The 16,796-nt window shown below is 37.1% G+C and overlaps 1 protein-coding gene across 1 annotated transcript in view; it reads left to right on the top strand.

Annotated features, from left to right (window-relative positions):
• SCFD1 (sec1 family domain containing 1) overlaps positions 1 to 16,796 on the top strand; it is a 56,395-nt gene that overhangs the window by 718 nt on the left and 38,881 nt on the right. Inside the window, exons 2-10 of the mRNA XM_075503067.1 lie at positions 3,827 to 3,897; positions 4,756 to 4,844; positions 5,873 to 5,963; positions 6,802 to 6,924; positions 8,149 to 8,236; positions 12,350 to 12,439; positions 13,624 to 13,679; positions 14,675 to 14,760; positions 16,574 to 16,673. Coding sequence (XP_075359182.1) covers positions 3,827 to 3,897; positions 4,756 to 4,844; positions 5,873 to 5,963; positions 6,802 to 6,924; positions 8,149 to 8,236; positions 12,350 to 12,439; positions 13,624 to 13,679; positions 14,675 to 14,760; positions 16,574 to 16,673 — 794 coding nt within the window. The remainder of the gene's footprint in view (positions 1 to 3,826; positions 3,898 to 4,755; positions 4,845 to 5,872; positions 5,964 to 6,801; positions 6,925 to 8,148; positions 8,237 to 12,349; positions 12,440 to 13,623; positions 13,680 to 14,674; positions 14,761 to 16,573; positions 16,674 to 16,796) is intronic.

The raw sequence follows: 16,796 nt of genomic DNA on the forward strand, positions 1-16,796 counted from the left end.
GTTAAGACAATGCAGGGGCCTCAGCGTGTGTACTGACCCTCAAGAAATTGGGAATACGAGATTAACAACTACAAGTCATTATGCAGGAGTTTTTCTGTGGGTAAAGGGTTAGTTATTCAGCCCTTCCTTACACAGTACTGCAAGTTCATAATTGGCTCTTTCTTGTCTGTCTTGACACTGTTTTGTGGAGCCTTGAGCCACCCATTTGAACATACCCCTAAAGTGTAGAGCATGTCAACTCCATAGTCCTCTACTTCCCTTGCTCGCCAAAGTTTTTGTCAGTAGTTTGAACTGTAATCTTGTCACCTTCTCCTTGACAACTGCAGTATCTTTCTGGTGGTGTAGAGGATTCTGGGTCCATTTATTTAACATGAAATGTCTAAAATCATCTGCCTGAAAATCTCATTCTGAGTTTCTGTGTGGACCTTAAATATTTACTTGTTTTCTCCATCTTCTTTTTGTACTAGAAGTCCACTTTCTCATTCCTGTGGCCATCTACCATTAATAGTGCTATTTGATCTTTCTTTGCAAACCTTTACTTTTCTTCTTTTTGCTACCTTTCTGATAAAGCCCACTGTCTTTGAGCCGTTATTCCGTACAGCTTTATTCTTTTCTGTTGTGCTTCACCTTGTTACTTGATCATTTCAGTCAACCTTTACCACTGAACCCATGTTGTCATTCATTGGGGAGGTCATTTGCAAGGAAGTAGATTGAACAACTAAAAGATACTCAGAAAAAGGAAAAGATTTATTATCATGTAGTGTTTGTATTACCATGTCTGTGTACCATCTGTTGTGACCTTTATCCTGGTTCATAACCAGTCAAAGCATATAATTGTGCAAGCACAGTAAAAACCTGATCATTGCCCCAGAGAGTATTCAGCCTAAACATAAATGAAGTGGCAATATAAATACAAAAAAGAAACCCAGTGACTTGCTGAGTGTTTGTCATGATTGTCACAGCACATCACTAGTCTGGTTGCTATCTTCCTTGGTAGAGAGCTTATGCTAAGTTTTAATTTAAATGGTAAACTCTACAAAGCAGCTGCTTCAGATCCAGTAGTACCAAAATACATAACCATGCAGCTTTACACAAAATTGCTCCTATGGCTGAAATGTATGGAAGGTGTCACTGGCAGTGAGGGAGCGAAGGCTCCAGGAGCAGTCTGTAATCAGCTTTCAGGATTGCTCCAGGGTTTTTAAAAAAAAATAAAAATTAAGTAAGTGGAAGGCTGGATTCCAGGGAGACCCAGCACTCACTGCTAGCTTGCTTCCTCCCATGGTCAAATTTCACTGCTGGTAATGTGATTTGAAAAGGCAGTACACAAGAGGAGGAGGCAGGGACAGACTGCGAAGGAGGACTTTAGAAACATTGCCTGGGCATGGATGGATGGTGTTAGGAAAGCCAAAGTTCAACTGGAGTTGAGACTTGCAGTGGATGTCAAGAGCAATGAGAAGAGCTTCTGCTGCGACAGTAGTAGTGAAAATACGGTTAAGGAAAAACGTTGGATCGTTGCTAAATGGAGTCGATCATTTAGTGGTGATGGACACAGATCTAAGGCTGAGGTACCTAATGTCTTCTTTGCCTTAGTCTTTACCAACAAATCCTCCTAGGCCTTTGTGTCACTTTGGAGTCAATCATGGAGTGAATCCTCTTGGAAAATATTTCTCATCACATGAAGGAGAAGGCAAGCATGGATTTATGTGTGGTAAATCATGCCCGGCCAGCCTGATTGCCTTCAGTGATAAAATGACTGGATTTGTAGGCAACAGGAGAGCAGAGTACGTAATTTACCTGGACTTCGGCAAGGCTTTTGACATTGTATTCTTGGTCCAAGTTAGGATGTTATGGGCTGGAGGGATGGACAACTAAATAAGTAAAAAAACAGTTGGATGGTCAGGCTCAGAGGGTTGTAATTAATCAGATATACTATACCCGGAGATTGCATGGGTCTGTCCTGTGACCTGTCCTGTTTAAAATCTCCATCAGTGACCTGGAGGAAGTGTCAAAGTGCACTCTGATTAAGTGTGCAGGTGACAGCAAACTAGGGGAATCGGTTACTATACTCGAGGGCAGAGCTGCCACTCAGAGGGATGTAGATGGGCAAGAGGAATGGGCCAACAGGGAGCTTATGAAATTCAACAATAACAAATGTAAATTCCTGCACCTGAAAAGAAGGAACCCCTTGTAACGTACAGGCGACGGTGCAGGGGACTGGCAGACTGGAGAGCAGCTCTGCCAAAAAGGCCCGCGAGGGCTCTCAGTGGACAGCAAGCTGAACATCAGCCCACAGTGTGCCCCCACATAGCAGCATCCTGAGCCATATTCACAGGAGCACAGCCAGTAGATCGAGGGGAGTGATTATCCCCCTGTTACTCAGCCCCAGGAGACCACATCTAGATACCATGTCCAGTTTGTGGCTACCAGTACAGGAAAGGTGTTTGTCAGTTAAAGGGAGTTCAGCGAAGGACTACCAAGATGGTCAGGGGCTGGAGTACTTGCCCTGTGAGGTGAGGCTGCAGGACTGGGGCTTGTTCAGCATGGAGAAAAGGTGGCTTTGCGAGGGGACCTAACAGCAGCTCCCCAATACCTGTGGGAAGGACACTGAGAAGATGGAGCCAGGCTCCTTGGGGTGGTGTATGGCAGGAGGGTGAGAAAAAACAGGCATAAATTGAAACAAGATAGTCAAACTGGATATAAGGAAAAACTTTTTCACCACAAGGACAGTCAGTGCCACAGGTTGCACAGAGTGGTTGTGGTATTTCCATCCCACAGTTTTCGAGACTTGACTGGATAAATCCCTGAGCAGCCTGGCCTGGCCTCACAGCTGACTGCTTGAGAAGGAGGTTGGACTGGAGATCTCCTGAGGTCCTTTCCAGCCTGAGCTGTCCTGTGATACTGTAAACCCCAGGGGAACTGCACTGAGTACACTCACAAGCCACATTCAGCCAAAGAGTTAGAAGTTAACCATTTCTACTTTGCTCTCCATTTATGAGCAAATTGGTGTACATTGCCCTGATTTCTGAAAGTTTTTCCTCTTTGCAACGGTTTGTGATGATTTTGTTTATGAGTTTGAAGAGAATAGCCACTAACTTATACTGATGCAAATAGTCTTTTGCTTCTAGTCAAAGATGGGAGAATGGCACATAGTGTATTGTTTAATCAGATAAATGAGAAAGGAGTCCTTACTAAATAGATTTATAAGTTAGAGGTAGGTGAAGAAATCTGCTTTGGTTACTGTGTTGAATGGGAAGTTAAATGAAAGTGCATTCCTGTTTCAGAGAGTTTTCCTGCTGCAAATTAGGGGTATAAATTGCTGCAATTAAGTGTATACACCTTAAAGCAGCAATTTCTTCCTGTGAGTTCTCAAAATGTTTCAAAATGTGTATCAGTTTTAGTCAGGTGAAAAGGTATTTTTTGCTTGTGTGTATACTGTTGTTCCTGTGGGTAGGAAAAGCAGATCAGGGGAATAAAGCAAACTGGTTCCTACTGTACAGAATGCACCTTCAGAAAGATACTGGAATTATTTTTAAGGCAAACTGCAACACAATCTAGCCCATATAACTAAGGAGAGAGATTCTTTCTTCATGTTTTGGGACTTACTTCTTTTCCTTTTGCAGTGTCTTCCAGAGCCCATAAATTCTAGCTGACGTGTGCCACTTGTCAGTCAAAGCTGCATAAAAATAATGAAAATGTGACTTGTTGCATTTATATTTTATGACGGTTTTCCTCTCATATGAAATATGTAATAAAATCCTGGCAATGTGTTTAATGTCTGTTGTTGAAGAGTAAAGAGAGTAAGGCGTTATTCTGCTTTATTTTCCAGTGGCTTTGAAACGGATGCTGAACTTCAATGTTCCTCCTGTTAAAAACAGTACAGGAGAACCAGTATGGAAGGTAAGAACTATTTGAACAGGAATAGGAGAATTTTATAGTGTTCAAAACAGTTCAGATTTTCAAATTTTAACTAACTCCAGTATCTTCTCTATGTTCTTAACTTGTACAAAATAACTTTTCCTGTGTGTTATTAATATACAGAATTGAATATCAGAATTGCTGAGAAAAAATACATATTTGAGATAATGGTTGCTTGAAGACCCAATGACTGATTCTTTAGGCAATATTTTAATGAGCAACTGAGGAGGACATTTTTGAAATATACTTGGGTCTCATTGATACCTGTTGGCAAAAACGTACATCACTTACAGGTGAACTTACAGAGTCAGAAAGAAGCCCATAGAAAGGGAAGAACTATTGATAGCCTTAAATTTAGGACAACTGAGTTCAAGCTACCTTTATTAGCTTTAAAAAGTAAGTAAATTGTGAGAAGTTTTTGCTGCTACAAAGCTACAAAGTCTTTTCATTCTCTTGTGGATTTTTTTGTTACTTCCTTTTTTTCCTCTCTGCTTCTCCTTTTGTTTCCTCCCAAATGCAGTCAGAGAAATTCTGCACTTACAATAACAAATTTCTGACATCAGATTCCTGTTTGACTGACACTTTTCAGGAGATGGAAGTGATTAATTTATTTCCCTTTATCATTGAGTTTCTTTTCATTCCTTTTTTTTTTTTTTGTATTAGTAAGCACAGATGGAAGTCCATGACAAATTAATGATGTATTATAAATTGGTAAATGTTTAGCACTTCTCAGGTTAGGACAGTAGTTCCTTAAACCTGAGTTCCTGTATCCACTGTATCCTGTATTCTACTGTATCCACTTTTTACACCACTTTGTAAAAAGATGTGTATCTATTTCAGGTTCTCATTTATGACAGATTTGGCCAAGATATAATCTCACCTTTGCTGTCAGTGAAAGAGCTGAGAGATATGGGGATCACTTTGCATCTGTAAGTAAAAAAATCAGGATTTTTTTTTTTTTTTTTTCTAAAAAGAACTTTATTTAATATTCCCCCAAAATCACAACCAAACATTGAAAATCATTTGATGAATAACTACTAAAATAAAGATTATACCCTGACTTGTTTCTAAAATCAGGTGGTACTATTCAGAATCAGGGAGTGGAAAGGTCATTCCAAACACTGTTCAGTAGGATTTCTTACTAACTAGAGGAGGCCCCTGCTCAAAAATAAGAATTATCCAATAGGTGTTTTGGGGAATCTGTCTGTACAATTCCCTCTGTATTCATATATCTTAAGATTATTTTGGCACAAACTGTTTCATGGGACTGTGCATATTCTCTGCTTGTCTTTTTGCACATAGATTTTAATTGTCTCTTATCAAAATACGGAATTTTTAAGTATTATTTTGAGAGATTTTCCATTTCTCTTTCTCCAGATTACATTTATTTAGTTCATTGTCATTCCTTAGCTGTGGTAATAGTCATGGAGGGTCTTGAAGACACAGTTATTTTTTTCAAAAGTTTATTAACTTTTACTATGTGAAGGGTAGAAATGGAAACACAGTTTAACATGTTGACATATCATCAGAAATGTGAGAGAAACATGTAAGCACCTTGCCCCTCTTTGTTTTAATGAGCAGGAAATGAAAGTTTAATAGTAGAGATATGCAGGTTTTTTGTTATCATGCCAATAGTTAATAATTGGTATATGAACTTTGTGGATGCATTATTTTACCTTCCTCTGAATGGATTAATCTTATTTTTGAAGATTTGCGAAGCCTTTTCTCAACCTTTGAATAAACTTCGGAGACTTCTATTAATACATTCAGCCAAAAATTATACAAATATGATTTTGCTAGTTTTTCATGTTTTATTCTTGCTAAAATCTAGCTAAATATAGGGAGAAATTGTAGGAAATTAAATGTGTCTGTATAAATAAATAACTAATTTAACTTCTATAATTTTACACAAATCAGAGGAGGAACACATTAGAGATGTGGTTTTTCTTCCTTTCAGGCTTTTGCATTCAGATCGGGATGCTATTCCAGATGTTCCAGCTGTTTACTTTGTAATGCCAACAGAAGAAAATATTGACAGAATGTGCCAGGTAACTTGCATGCTTAATGTTTCAAATGAGTGGAGGCAATAGAGGTAGAGCGTGTGAAGTAATCCTGCAGTCACCGGAGTGTGACTGTTCTGTATCTAGTTCTTGTGCATGTCTGAACACCTTTGCTTGCATTTTTCATATATTAGCACATACTTGTCATTAAAATACTACCCAAAATTTTTACATGCAAAACTTCAATTTCCCAGAAAGTAGAAGGGTACTTCTTTGTCTTCCGTCTTTCGGAGAGAGAGTTTTGGGAGTGAAAAGACAAGAGGCAGCAGGCACAAATGGAAATATAGGCAATTCCATTTAAACATAAGAAAAAGCTATTTTAATGAGGGTGGCTGAGTGCTGGAACAGATTTCCTGGAGAGTTTGTGGAGTCTCCATCCTTGGACATGTTCAAAACTCGGCTGGACACAGTCATGAGCTGCCTGCTCTATTTGAATCTGCTTTGAGCCAGGGAGTTGGACTAGGCTAACTTCAGTTTTTCACATTCTCTGGGAGAAATTGATGGAAGGTTGACATCTTCACCAATGGAAGGAAGAAGAGCAAAGGGTACTTTTGGTAGTGGTCAGGTGTGGAGTGATAGTTGCTATCTGGTAGCTTAAATTTCATTTTCTGTTTTTTGCAGTTCTGTGTTAGGTTAGTTATATCTAGTTATGCAGTCAAAACACTGCGTACCAGGCTGTATGAACAGACAGCTAAGCACTTCCAAAAATTTAGTTTGGCTGTGGATAATTGGAACATCACATAGTAAAAGTAAGAACATTTTTTAATTAGTCAGAAATATATTAGTACTTATTCAAGATAAAGGTTGTGGTTTTCCTTCCTTTTAGGATCTTCGAAACCAGCTTTATGAATCTTATTATTTAAATTTTATTTCTGCCATTTCGAGAAGTAAGCTGGAAGATATTGCAAATGCTGCCATAGGTGCTAATGCAGTAACTCAAGTGGCTAAGGTAAGAAAACCCCCTAGTCTCTAATGTTAAAGATACTACCATTACAGGTGTTATTGCATTCTTATGTGGCCACTTCAATGCCATACACAGCTTTTCTGACTGAATCATGAACAAAATAAATTAGCTAGATTCAATGTCAGGCATAGATTTACTGGGGGGAAAAAGGGGAATCTACAGTCATCTCAGTAATGCAGCTTAGTACTATACTTCAGCTTAGTCAAAAGTCCAAGTGCTGCAAGACCTTTGTGCTAAGGAATAAGAGGGGAAATATAGTGGTTTCAGAGTATTCCCGATCTCATCAGTTCAATGAGTGCATCCAGTGCATATATAATGGGGTGGGGTTTTTAGCTCCTCAGTACACGAAAAGTGCAGTATGAGTGCAGTTGTCATTTTAAATAGGCAGTGTACTGTAGAGGTGGATGTTTCGTACATACACGCTGTTATTCAGTACACTCCTATACCTTTATGATTTAAAGGCAGGTGTCGGGTATGTACCCTCTTATTTTTGTTGAATGCCTGTACCAAAACCTGCAAATTATTAACTAATTCTTTTCATATATACTTAAATACATTCACTTTTTCTCACTCCTATTAGGGACTACTACTGGCATGAGAGAAAGAAACTATTGTGAAATGAAATGAAAACTACTAGTATTGTTTAAGCCGTAGGTCTTCAGCAGGAGTAAATTTGTGTAGCACTGTGAACTAACTTTCTTAAATCTGTTTTTCTGTTGTGATGTCCCATTAAGCGTTTATACTGTAGAGACGTTTATTTTTTTTCCTGAATGTACAGGTACGTTACCGAAAAATTAGAATTCATGAGCTATATAATCTCTCATTGTGTAGATATTGCCCTCTTTCCTCTCTCCTGCCTGAGAGCTCAGCACTGTTTATGTTGTAGTCCTTTATATTAATAAAAAATAAACTTACAATATTATAATGTCCTCCATATGTGTTTTTTCAGTTATGATTGGCCTCTAAAAATTTGTTTGCAGAAATACTTGAAGTTGGACTGTTCTCTTTTAGCAGTTTTCAGGTGCTCTGATGTTTTGTGTTATCACTCAATCCTTACACAGCCTTTTTAATTCATATGTTGTCTCTTGCATTTCTTTCTTTTAATAGGTAGTTCTGTAAAAGGTTCAAAAAGAAGTAGCAATAAATCACAGATGGGGTTTTTTTATGCTTCACTCTGGACTGTTCTGACCATTATTCCTTGATTTCTAGGTGTTTGATCAATATCTTAATTTTATTACTTTAGAAGATGACATGTTCGTATTGTGTAACCAAAACAAAGAACTTGTTTCGTATCGTGGTAAGTAAAATTTCTATAAAAATTATACCAGAATGTTTAAAGTTGAAATTTACTTTTGAAGTTTTAGCTAATACCAAGCAATGATTTTACTTTGCTTTGATCTGCTCAGAATTCAGGGTAATCTGTTAGATATATAGTTTAAAGTCATGAAGGAAGCAGTTCTTAGATATTAATTTCAGCGTCTTTACTACACGGCTATTATAATACCAAAAAATAATTATGTATTTTTAAATAACAAATTTAGTAAAGCAAAACTGCAGCATAGACATATATGGATAGTAGGGCTTTTTATACATGGAATAATATAGGAAAAATTTCATATTTTTTACACATGTAGATAGACACTGTGGGTGGCTGCTGTGTTTAGGCACCACTACTTAGTCCTAATGCCTTCTGCAGCCGTTAAGGAATTAAGTATTTTGTTTCTGTGTGAATCGTCAGTTGGAAAGTTACTGTAAAGAATGCAAAGCAAGAAAGATGATTTTAACTGATAGAGTTTCTTGTGTCTTCTAGACAGTGACCAGTCAGTACCCGCTTTTATTATTCAAGACATGAAAATGTGTGGGGGTGTGCAAAGGGAGATGGTTAGGATCAGAGTCTGGAGTAGCGCAGGGAAGAAACTGGGAAGCGGCATTCTAGAAGATAAGAAATGCTGATTGCTTCTGCAAGCGTGTGAGCCAAGCATGTCAGCTTCTTTGTAAAGTCTCAGTTGCAAGTGAAGTCAGCCTCATGGAACTCTTTTTTTCTTTTCTTGGGACTTCTGTTGGATCTGTTTTGGAACCTAGCAGGAAAACCAAGTGGCTGCCTTAGGTCAGTTGCCTCTACAGCTATGGTGCTACATAGCTCCAGTCAGCATATATACTAGTTGTCATAGTTGTCCACACAGTTTTCCTCCCTCCTTTGATCTGATTTTTGTGCTCCCCTGACTCATTCAATATGCTAAATCAACAGACAACTATCACTGTACCTCTCCTGTCCCTCTTACTCAAATGGCTAGCTATTACAGGGGGGGTTGTCTTGCTGCCCCTGCTGTAGTTTCCCTAGTCTTCTCCTCCTTTTACATCAGAACCAGTAATCTTGGAGCTGCAGAGTGTCTGTTCAGTTAACTGATTACATAGAAAATACCAGCTCATTTGTGTGATCTACAAATCCAATGCAAGGGAAGCAGTAGAAGTCAGAGGCAAGATAGCCCTTTTTTAGCAGCAGCTCCTCATTAGTTCAGTGTAGTCACAGTGTCCACACACAGTGTCACAGAGTTAATTCCTGATTTATTTGGATACACACAATACTCACTAGTGACCAGGTAGAGATGAGAAGTCTCTGTATGCCTAACATTTAGCAGTGAGATTTTTTTCCTCTCTTGCCCAATTTCCAAAGTTAGTACCTTTCTTTAAAACTGGATCCGTAATACAGAGTTCTGTCTCACCCTGGGGATTGATTCCATTGTCAGAATGAAGGGCATTTTTGTTGGAAAAGCAGACTTTTTTTTTTTTTACTAAAGCCCATTGTTAAGAGTTTTAGTAATAATTGTTTTGTGACGTTTTTGTGTGTATGTAAAGATACTTGAATAACTCTCATAAGATTCCTGTTAGCTAACAAGGAATTTGGATTAAAATGACTGAAAATGTTTTGCACCCGTCAGTTTCTATGTGGTTTGTTTTCCTCTCCTGGGCTGCTGAAATTTGCCACATGACATGTGGTTTCACACTATGTTTAAGCCTATCTAGAACTGGGCTGTTTCCAAAAGCTGATCGAACAGAAATCTTATCTCCCATAGAGAGTGATTAGTTTTCCATTAGAGCACTGAACCAATCCATCTCACTGTGTGAGTTCTAGATCTGACACAGGCAGGCAGTAGGAGTGCAGGGGCGAAGGAGAAGTAGTCTTTTTTGCCTTTGGAGAGTAACCCTAGCAGGAAACTGCCAGTTTCTGTATAGTTTCATAATCTACATAAATCAATGTAAATCTGACGGTGGTGAAAGACGGCTGCTGTTCTTGCAGCAGCACTGCCATGTGTGGCCACGCATGTAGCTGAATGGGTGAACTAAGAACAAATATAACAAAAAAGGTTAATTTTCAGTTTCCTGATTTCCTGGCTTTATGACCGCGTTTACAGAGAGGTAATGTCAGCACAAATAAGCATAATAACATTCTTCAATTATGTAAAAGGCTTTCACAGACAGAAAGGAGATAACGGATTCCCTCTGTCCATGTAGTAATGGACAAGAAGTGATGAGCTTAAATTGCAACAAGAAAGTTTCTGGTCAGGTATTAGGAGCACTTTCCAACATTAAAGATAGTGAAATATTAGAATAGATTACCTATAAACATTATGTCATTTTCATGACTGGGAGACTTTGGGAATTGGTTTAGACACAGAAATAACATAGGTTTAACTCATCTTTGCACAAGAGGACTAACTAGATAATCCCTCAGGCTCCCTTTGGTTCTGTTTTTCTGTGACTGTGTAGAAGGAAGAGTAAATGGGTAATACTGGTATAAAGTCAATGTTCCTGGCATCCTGTTTGATGCTATTTGAATGCTTCTTTACCAAATTTGGATCAATTTTGTAAAACAACAAGAAAATGTAGGAGACCTAAGCAGATGCATCCCCAATACACTTGTTACAGTGGAGAGAGAGGTATATATAGAAAACATGATAGAACATTTTACTGAAAGATTATTAATGGAGTTTCTCAAAGGTAATTTTGAATATTTGTGCAGTAATATTGAATGTTTATGTTGATTGCTATGGTACAAAAAAAAGGAATGTGCTCATGAAATGTGCACGTTACACAAAATTAGAAGGCACTGACAGTATGCAGATTACTGGAACATTATAAATGAGTACCTTAAACATAATAATAGGGAGGGAATTAAATTTTAAAATTGAGAAAGGCAAGGGAGTACAAATAAGATTGTTTTCCCCTTGTAAACTGGGAGACCATTAGTTGGAGATAACTACAGAATGATAACCCCAGTTAATTTCAAAGCTTTGTCATTTACAGAAAAATACAGATATTGGGAACAGTCTGCCTTTCTTGGGGCTGATATTTCAGAAACTTGAACTCAGAATAAAAAAACTGAGGAGGGGGGTGCTTCTATTGCTGCTGTCATCCTAGCAGCCTAGTAAAAAGTTTGACTTGCTAAGTATAGCTGCTAATAGAAATTGCTAATATAATCCATCTCTCTAAAGTTCTTAGAGGACAAAAGCTGGGGAAAAAAAGCACCTTTAAAGTTAGAGAATGATTATGGCTGGCCATGCATAAATTTGGGATGGAAGGCTTCTTAATGTTCAGAGCTTTGACGTTCATTTTTGAAGAAAGAGTATAAGACAGGTAATTATGTGAGAAATTTTTAAAGGTAAAATAAAACAAAAGAGGATGGGATTTATGGCATGAGTCCTGAGGTAGTGCTTGACTTCAGACCTGTGATAAGATTAGGTTTGATGTTTCCTGTTGGCTGTTACATTCTTGTCAGTGTTAATTATTTAATAGAAATGTTGCTACGTGTTTCTTGTTCTGACCTAAATACGTGAGGGAAATCTTTGTAGTGTGAAATGATTTAGAACTTTGGAATTACCACTAACCTAGAGACTGACAGTAAATTTATTTAAAAAAAGAAAAAAGAAAAGGAATCTCCATTACAAGAGGTGGGATTTAGAATCTTTAAACATAGATAACTGCATACTGTAATTCTCTCTAAATTACAGAAGTAATTCTTGAGGATTTTACGTCTGAAAAATGGTTTCCAAATGAATGGCCATTTCTGTTCTGTAATGTGATTTTCTAGGAAGTTTTTAATAATTCAATACTAACACAATCCAGAAGTTACAATATGCATTGTCAGAGGTAATTGGAAAAGACTGTGTAGTGTTTGACCTTATACAGTGAGCAATAATTAAGTTCTCCCATTTTTTTGCTCAAAAAAAGAAAAAAAGGGGGGGGGGAACTAATGGATGTGCTAAGAGGAGCATTTCATGATTTGATCTCTTCTGCAACAAAAGCTGTTGGCTATTAACAGCCATTAGGTAAGAAGAGGATCTCTTTCTCAGTGTTAAAGTGGCATAAACTTCTTCAACCCTGTTCTTTACTCTTTTCCACACTCTTTTAGCCATTAACCGACCAGATATAACGGACACAGAAATGGAAACTATAATGGACACTATTGTGGATAGTCTCTTCTGTTTTTTTGTTACACTTGGTAAGTTTTCAAATTCTAACATATTTTCCATATGTTTTCTTTTTAGAAAAGATCCCTATTCAATGATATACCTAAAAATTTAGTGATTTCATATAGCAAATTAAAGGCAGAATTAGATATGTGACAGAAGTCTTAATAATTTGCAGGGTGGGTTAAAAATCTTGCTCAACTTCTTGCTATACTTTATTGCAAAAGACAATAAAGGCTGTCCTACATGGGAGTTGTATCTTAGTCATCAGTATCAATGGGAGAAGAATACTGAAATGCAAAGGTTTGCATTCACTGTTTTTACAAAATCCTAGTTTGTAATGAAGATCAGTAGTGCTTCCCAGAGTTGGGATTTGTAGCTCTCAAAAAAAAAAAACCACAGAAAAAGAAGAAAAAAAACCCCTCATACAAACCCTGCAAAGATCTAACTGAAATAACTGAAAGAATAGGAAGATATATTCAATTTACTTATTTTATTGTGAGTTTTCTTGTTGCTTAGGTCATACATTTTTCATAGTGATGACATTCAATCTAAGTTCTCGCTGAAGTCAGTCAGTCTGAGATAGCATTCCTACAAGGGGAGCTGGGGATCGCTATGGGGCATTCTGTTCAAGAGAGGTTCCCTTGGACCTATTGAGTTCCTTCAAGTGTTAGTGTGATGCAAATTAAATCTCTTTTACTCAGTCACTTAAACTCTATGGTATTGGAATTTTCTTATTTATATAGGTAAGTGAGAAACAATAGCTAAAGATTTTGAAACCTGAAAGCCAATGGAAAATGTGCTTTTGAAAATAACATTACCCTGCAGTGAGTTATAACTGATATATTGTGGTGTTATAGTACTTATTATTACTGTTTTCAAGGGACTTCTAACCTTTTGAAACTAAGTTTTAATGCTTCTGTATGAGATAGTTCCCTCCACAGTACATTAGCTATCTTTCTAGTGTACACTATACTTCTCATAAATTCCTGTATGGGGTATTCACTTACTTTTGTAAAACTTTATTTAATATTTCTGTATAGTATTTTTTGTTTCATAAATAAAGACTGCAAGAGACAAATTTAATACAAGTTTGTATTGTTCACTTGAAAAATTTGATCTCAGAATGTTACTAAAAAATTTGCTTTATGAAAAGTACACTAACCTATAATCTGAAAATTATAATGCAAGTAGAAGTCAATGTATCTTTTATTAGGAGCTATTCCTATAATCAGATGCTCAAGAGGAACTGCAGCTGAAATGGTGGCGGTGGTAAGAAAATATTTTCTAAACAAGTATCGTGTTTTAAAACTTTCCTAACAGCTTGTTTACTTTTCTCAATACTAGGCAGAGATCTAGTGTCATTGTATCCTTTTCCTTATGAAGGAAGTAAAACTGGAAAGGAGAGATATACTAGTTTTCCTTTCTGATTTCAGTTCCATGGAACTCAACTGTAGAAATTGTAATATTATGGAATCAGCTGATGAGAAACTTAAACATGAATAATCATTCCTAATCTAGAGTTTATCAAGATTTTCTGACAGGCATTATAATTACAACCATTAAGCTATATCAACACAGTTTAAAAAGTGGCCCTCTGGCCTGGGTTTTTCTGTGTGTCTTAGTAAGAAATTTTTATATATCTTACTGGGAAATGCCGTTAAGTACAAGACATTTTAACTATATCAAACTAAACTGACAGTGAACTTGATCATCAAGTAGGGATGAAATTACCAAACTAAATCACAATTAAAAATCTCTACAGCACTGTCTTCATTAGGAGTCACTGTGCTTAATTTCTTCTATCTTCCTCACATCTTTCTTTGTCAGTGAAGCCTTAATACTGATTAAACCTAAGCATTCAGTGTGCATGCATTCATAGAGGCTAATCTCATTTTTATGAAACACTTAGTGTGGCAGTGTCTGACAGCCCAATTTGTTGCTTCTGCTGTGGTTCCCTCTTGGTGCCTCCTACTGGTATTTTCTGTTCGGGTGTTTAGGGAGAGGGTGCTAATTGCCTGGGAGGAGATTAGTGGACATAAAGGGAACGTCTTCTGTGTAGTCCTGGGCATAGATATAAATGCTGGAGGGAGAAAATGGAAAGAAGAGATTTCTTTCTTTCCTGTGTGCAGTGGACTTAGACTTCCTGCAGCTAAGACATTTATAAACTACAAAACCAGCACAATAAATCTTTAAATGTTGATCATATAAAGAGGTTAGGAAACTATTGGTTTGTTAAAAGCTGTTTTGGTTTTTTCCCTCTTCAGAAATTAGATAAGAAGCTCAGAGAGAACCTAAGAGATGCCAGAAACAGTCTTTTTACAGGTGACACACTTGGAGCTGGCCAGTTCAGGTATGGTATTAGTAATAACTATGTATCTTTATTTTTCATATTTCAGTTGTCTGAAATATCTCATTAGGATAAGTCACCACTGTACTGAAAACTGTAGTTACAGGATTTTGGTTGAAATTCTATATTAAAAGAATTTATGTACTCCTAAGGGAGTTTTCCAATCTCTTAGCATAACTGGTTTGAAAACTTTTATAGCTAATAAGTGTGCAGTCCTAGGACAGTGAGACAAAAATTATTCAATGAACCAGGTAATTTTGTTCAACCTCTAAACCCAGCAAGAACCAAGCTCCTGCAAATATACTCATTTTACAGGACCACGATATGTAGTTGGATAGCTGAACATATCTGTTAGGAACCTTTAGTCCATTAAAAATAAAGAAATATCCGTTTTCTCACTTGTGAGCACTGTTATCAGTTGTAGTTATGTCAAAAGCAAGTGTTTCTCAGCTGATCCCTGTATCTACCAGAGGAGGACTGCTTAAGGCCTACCACTTGGATAATTAGATAGTTAAGGACTGTTAAGTCATGACCATTTGAATCTTTTGAGGGGAAAGAGGGGTGAGAAGAGACATTGTGGATGCTTGCCTCCCGTGTATACTGTTGCCTCCAGATAGTTGAATACTCCACAGGCTGCCTTAGGAAAGTGTATTACAGGAGTTTACACTGCACATGAAAAGGTGAGGAGATGTATTGGGAAGACTGTAGCTGAAGGAAACAGTTATGATCTCCTAAATGGATATAAAATAGTCATCATATTTTTATCTCAAATTAAGAGCAGAACTTGGATAAAAGACACAAAAAACATCAAGGGTGTCAAAATAGAATGAGATTGAAAGGTATTAGGAGAGACAATAGCTGTGAAATACCAGTTCCCTCATTTTCATGGGAACTGAATTGTAACCACTGATTTTCCTTCAGAGGGGTGGCTTGTTTTCCTGATAGTATAGCATCATTACCCTCAGAAAATCAAAATGCAAGGAAAGGGAAACATGGGAACCTTTAACCAGGTAAATAGCTTCAGATCTTTAGTTTGGTTTTCAGAATCAGGTGACTTAAGGCTCTTGAGATTATATATTTACGTGAAAATACTTACTGTGAGGAAATCCAGAGCATGGAATTAACATGCTTTTACTCTGTTCAAATACACTGTAATTTAACCATCACATTTACAGTAGGGTTAATGTGCTTAAGGGAAATGGTTGCAATAATGTTTTGTCAATTCACAGCCTTCCTATCTTCACTATAAATTTTTCATGTAACCATAACCCAGGACATTTAGGCGTGTCTGCATTCTTTTTCCACACAGTTGAGTATTGATGGAATTACCACAACGCATCTCAGAAGTTTATAATTTTTCTTTATGGACTTCATATACTAGCAAAGAGAAAAATTAAATTAAAAACCTTGAGAGAGATATTTTATATTTGAGTTTCATAATGGGGATTAAGGTCAAATACTACCCACTCAAACAGTTGTTTGGAACTCAAATGTGTACCCACACAAAGAGATACTAGTTAATACCTAAAAGGCTAGTTACTGTTTAGTGTTTTAACTTCTGCTCAATATTGATGCATTGGTAATTTCACTTAGTATAAAATAAAAGAATCTTTTTATCATTACTAAGACAGTGATTCATGGAATTTCTAGCAGTGATCAGCCCCAGATGCTTTGGGGAAGGCTGGAGGAACTCTGAAGTAGGCAGTCTGGCTTTTAACTTGACATATGATGTAGAAGGTGGCTGATATCACTCAGGATGTTACTGGGGTGTTCTAAACATGTTTAAAGAAGTACTAATACAGTGTCATCTTTTCAGCTTCCAAAGGCCCCTATTAGTCCTTGTTGACAGAAACATAGATTTAGCAACTCCTCTACATCATACTTGGACATACCAAGCTTTAGTGCATGATGTTCTGGTAAGAATAAATCTGATTTTGTTACCAAAACTTTTTTCACTCAGTTTGTTGTTAAACTTAATACCAGATTCTCTCTTAATCCAAAATCTGTTTTGTCTGTTTTATTTGGAAGTTGTTTAGTAA

Source organism: Mycteria americana, chromosome 5 (genome assembly GCF_035582795.1).
Source record: "Mycteria americana isolate JAX WOST 10 ecotype Jacksonville Zoo and Gardens chromosome 5, USCA_MyAme_1.0, whole genome shotgun sequence".
NCBI classification, from domain to species: domain Eukaryota; kingdom Metazoa; phylum Chordata; class Aves; order Ciconiiformes; family Ciconiidae; genus Mycteria; species Mycteria americana.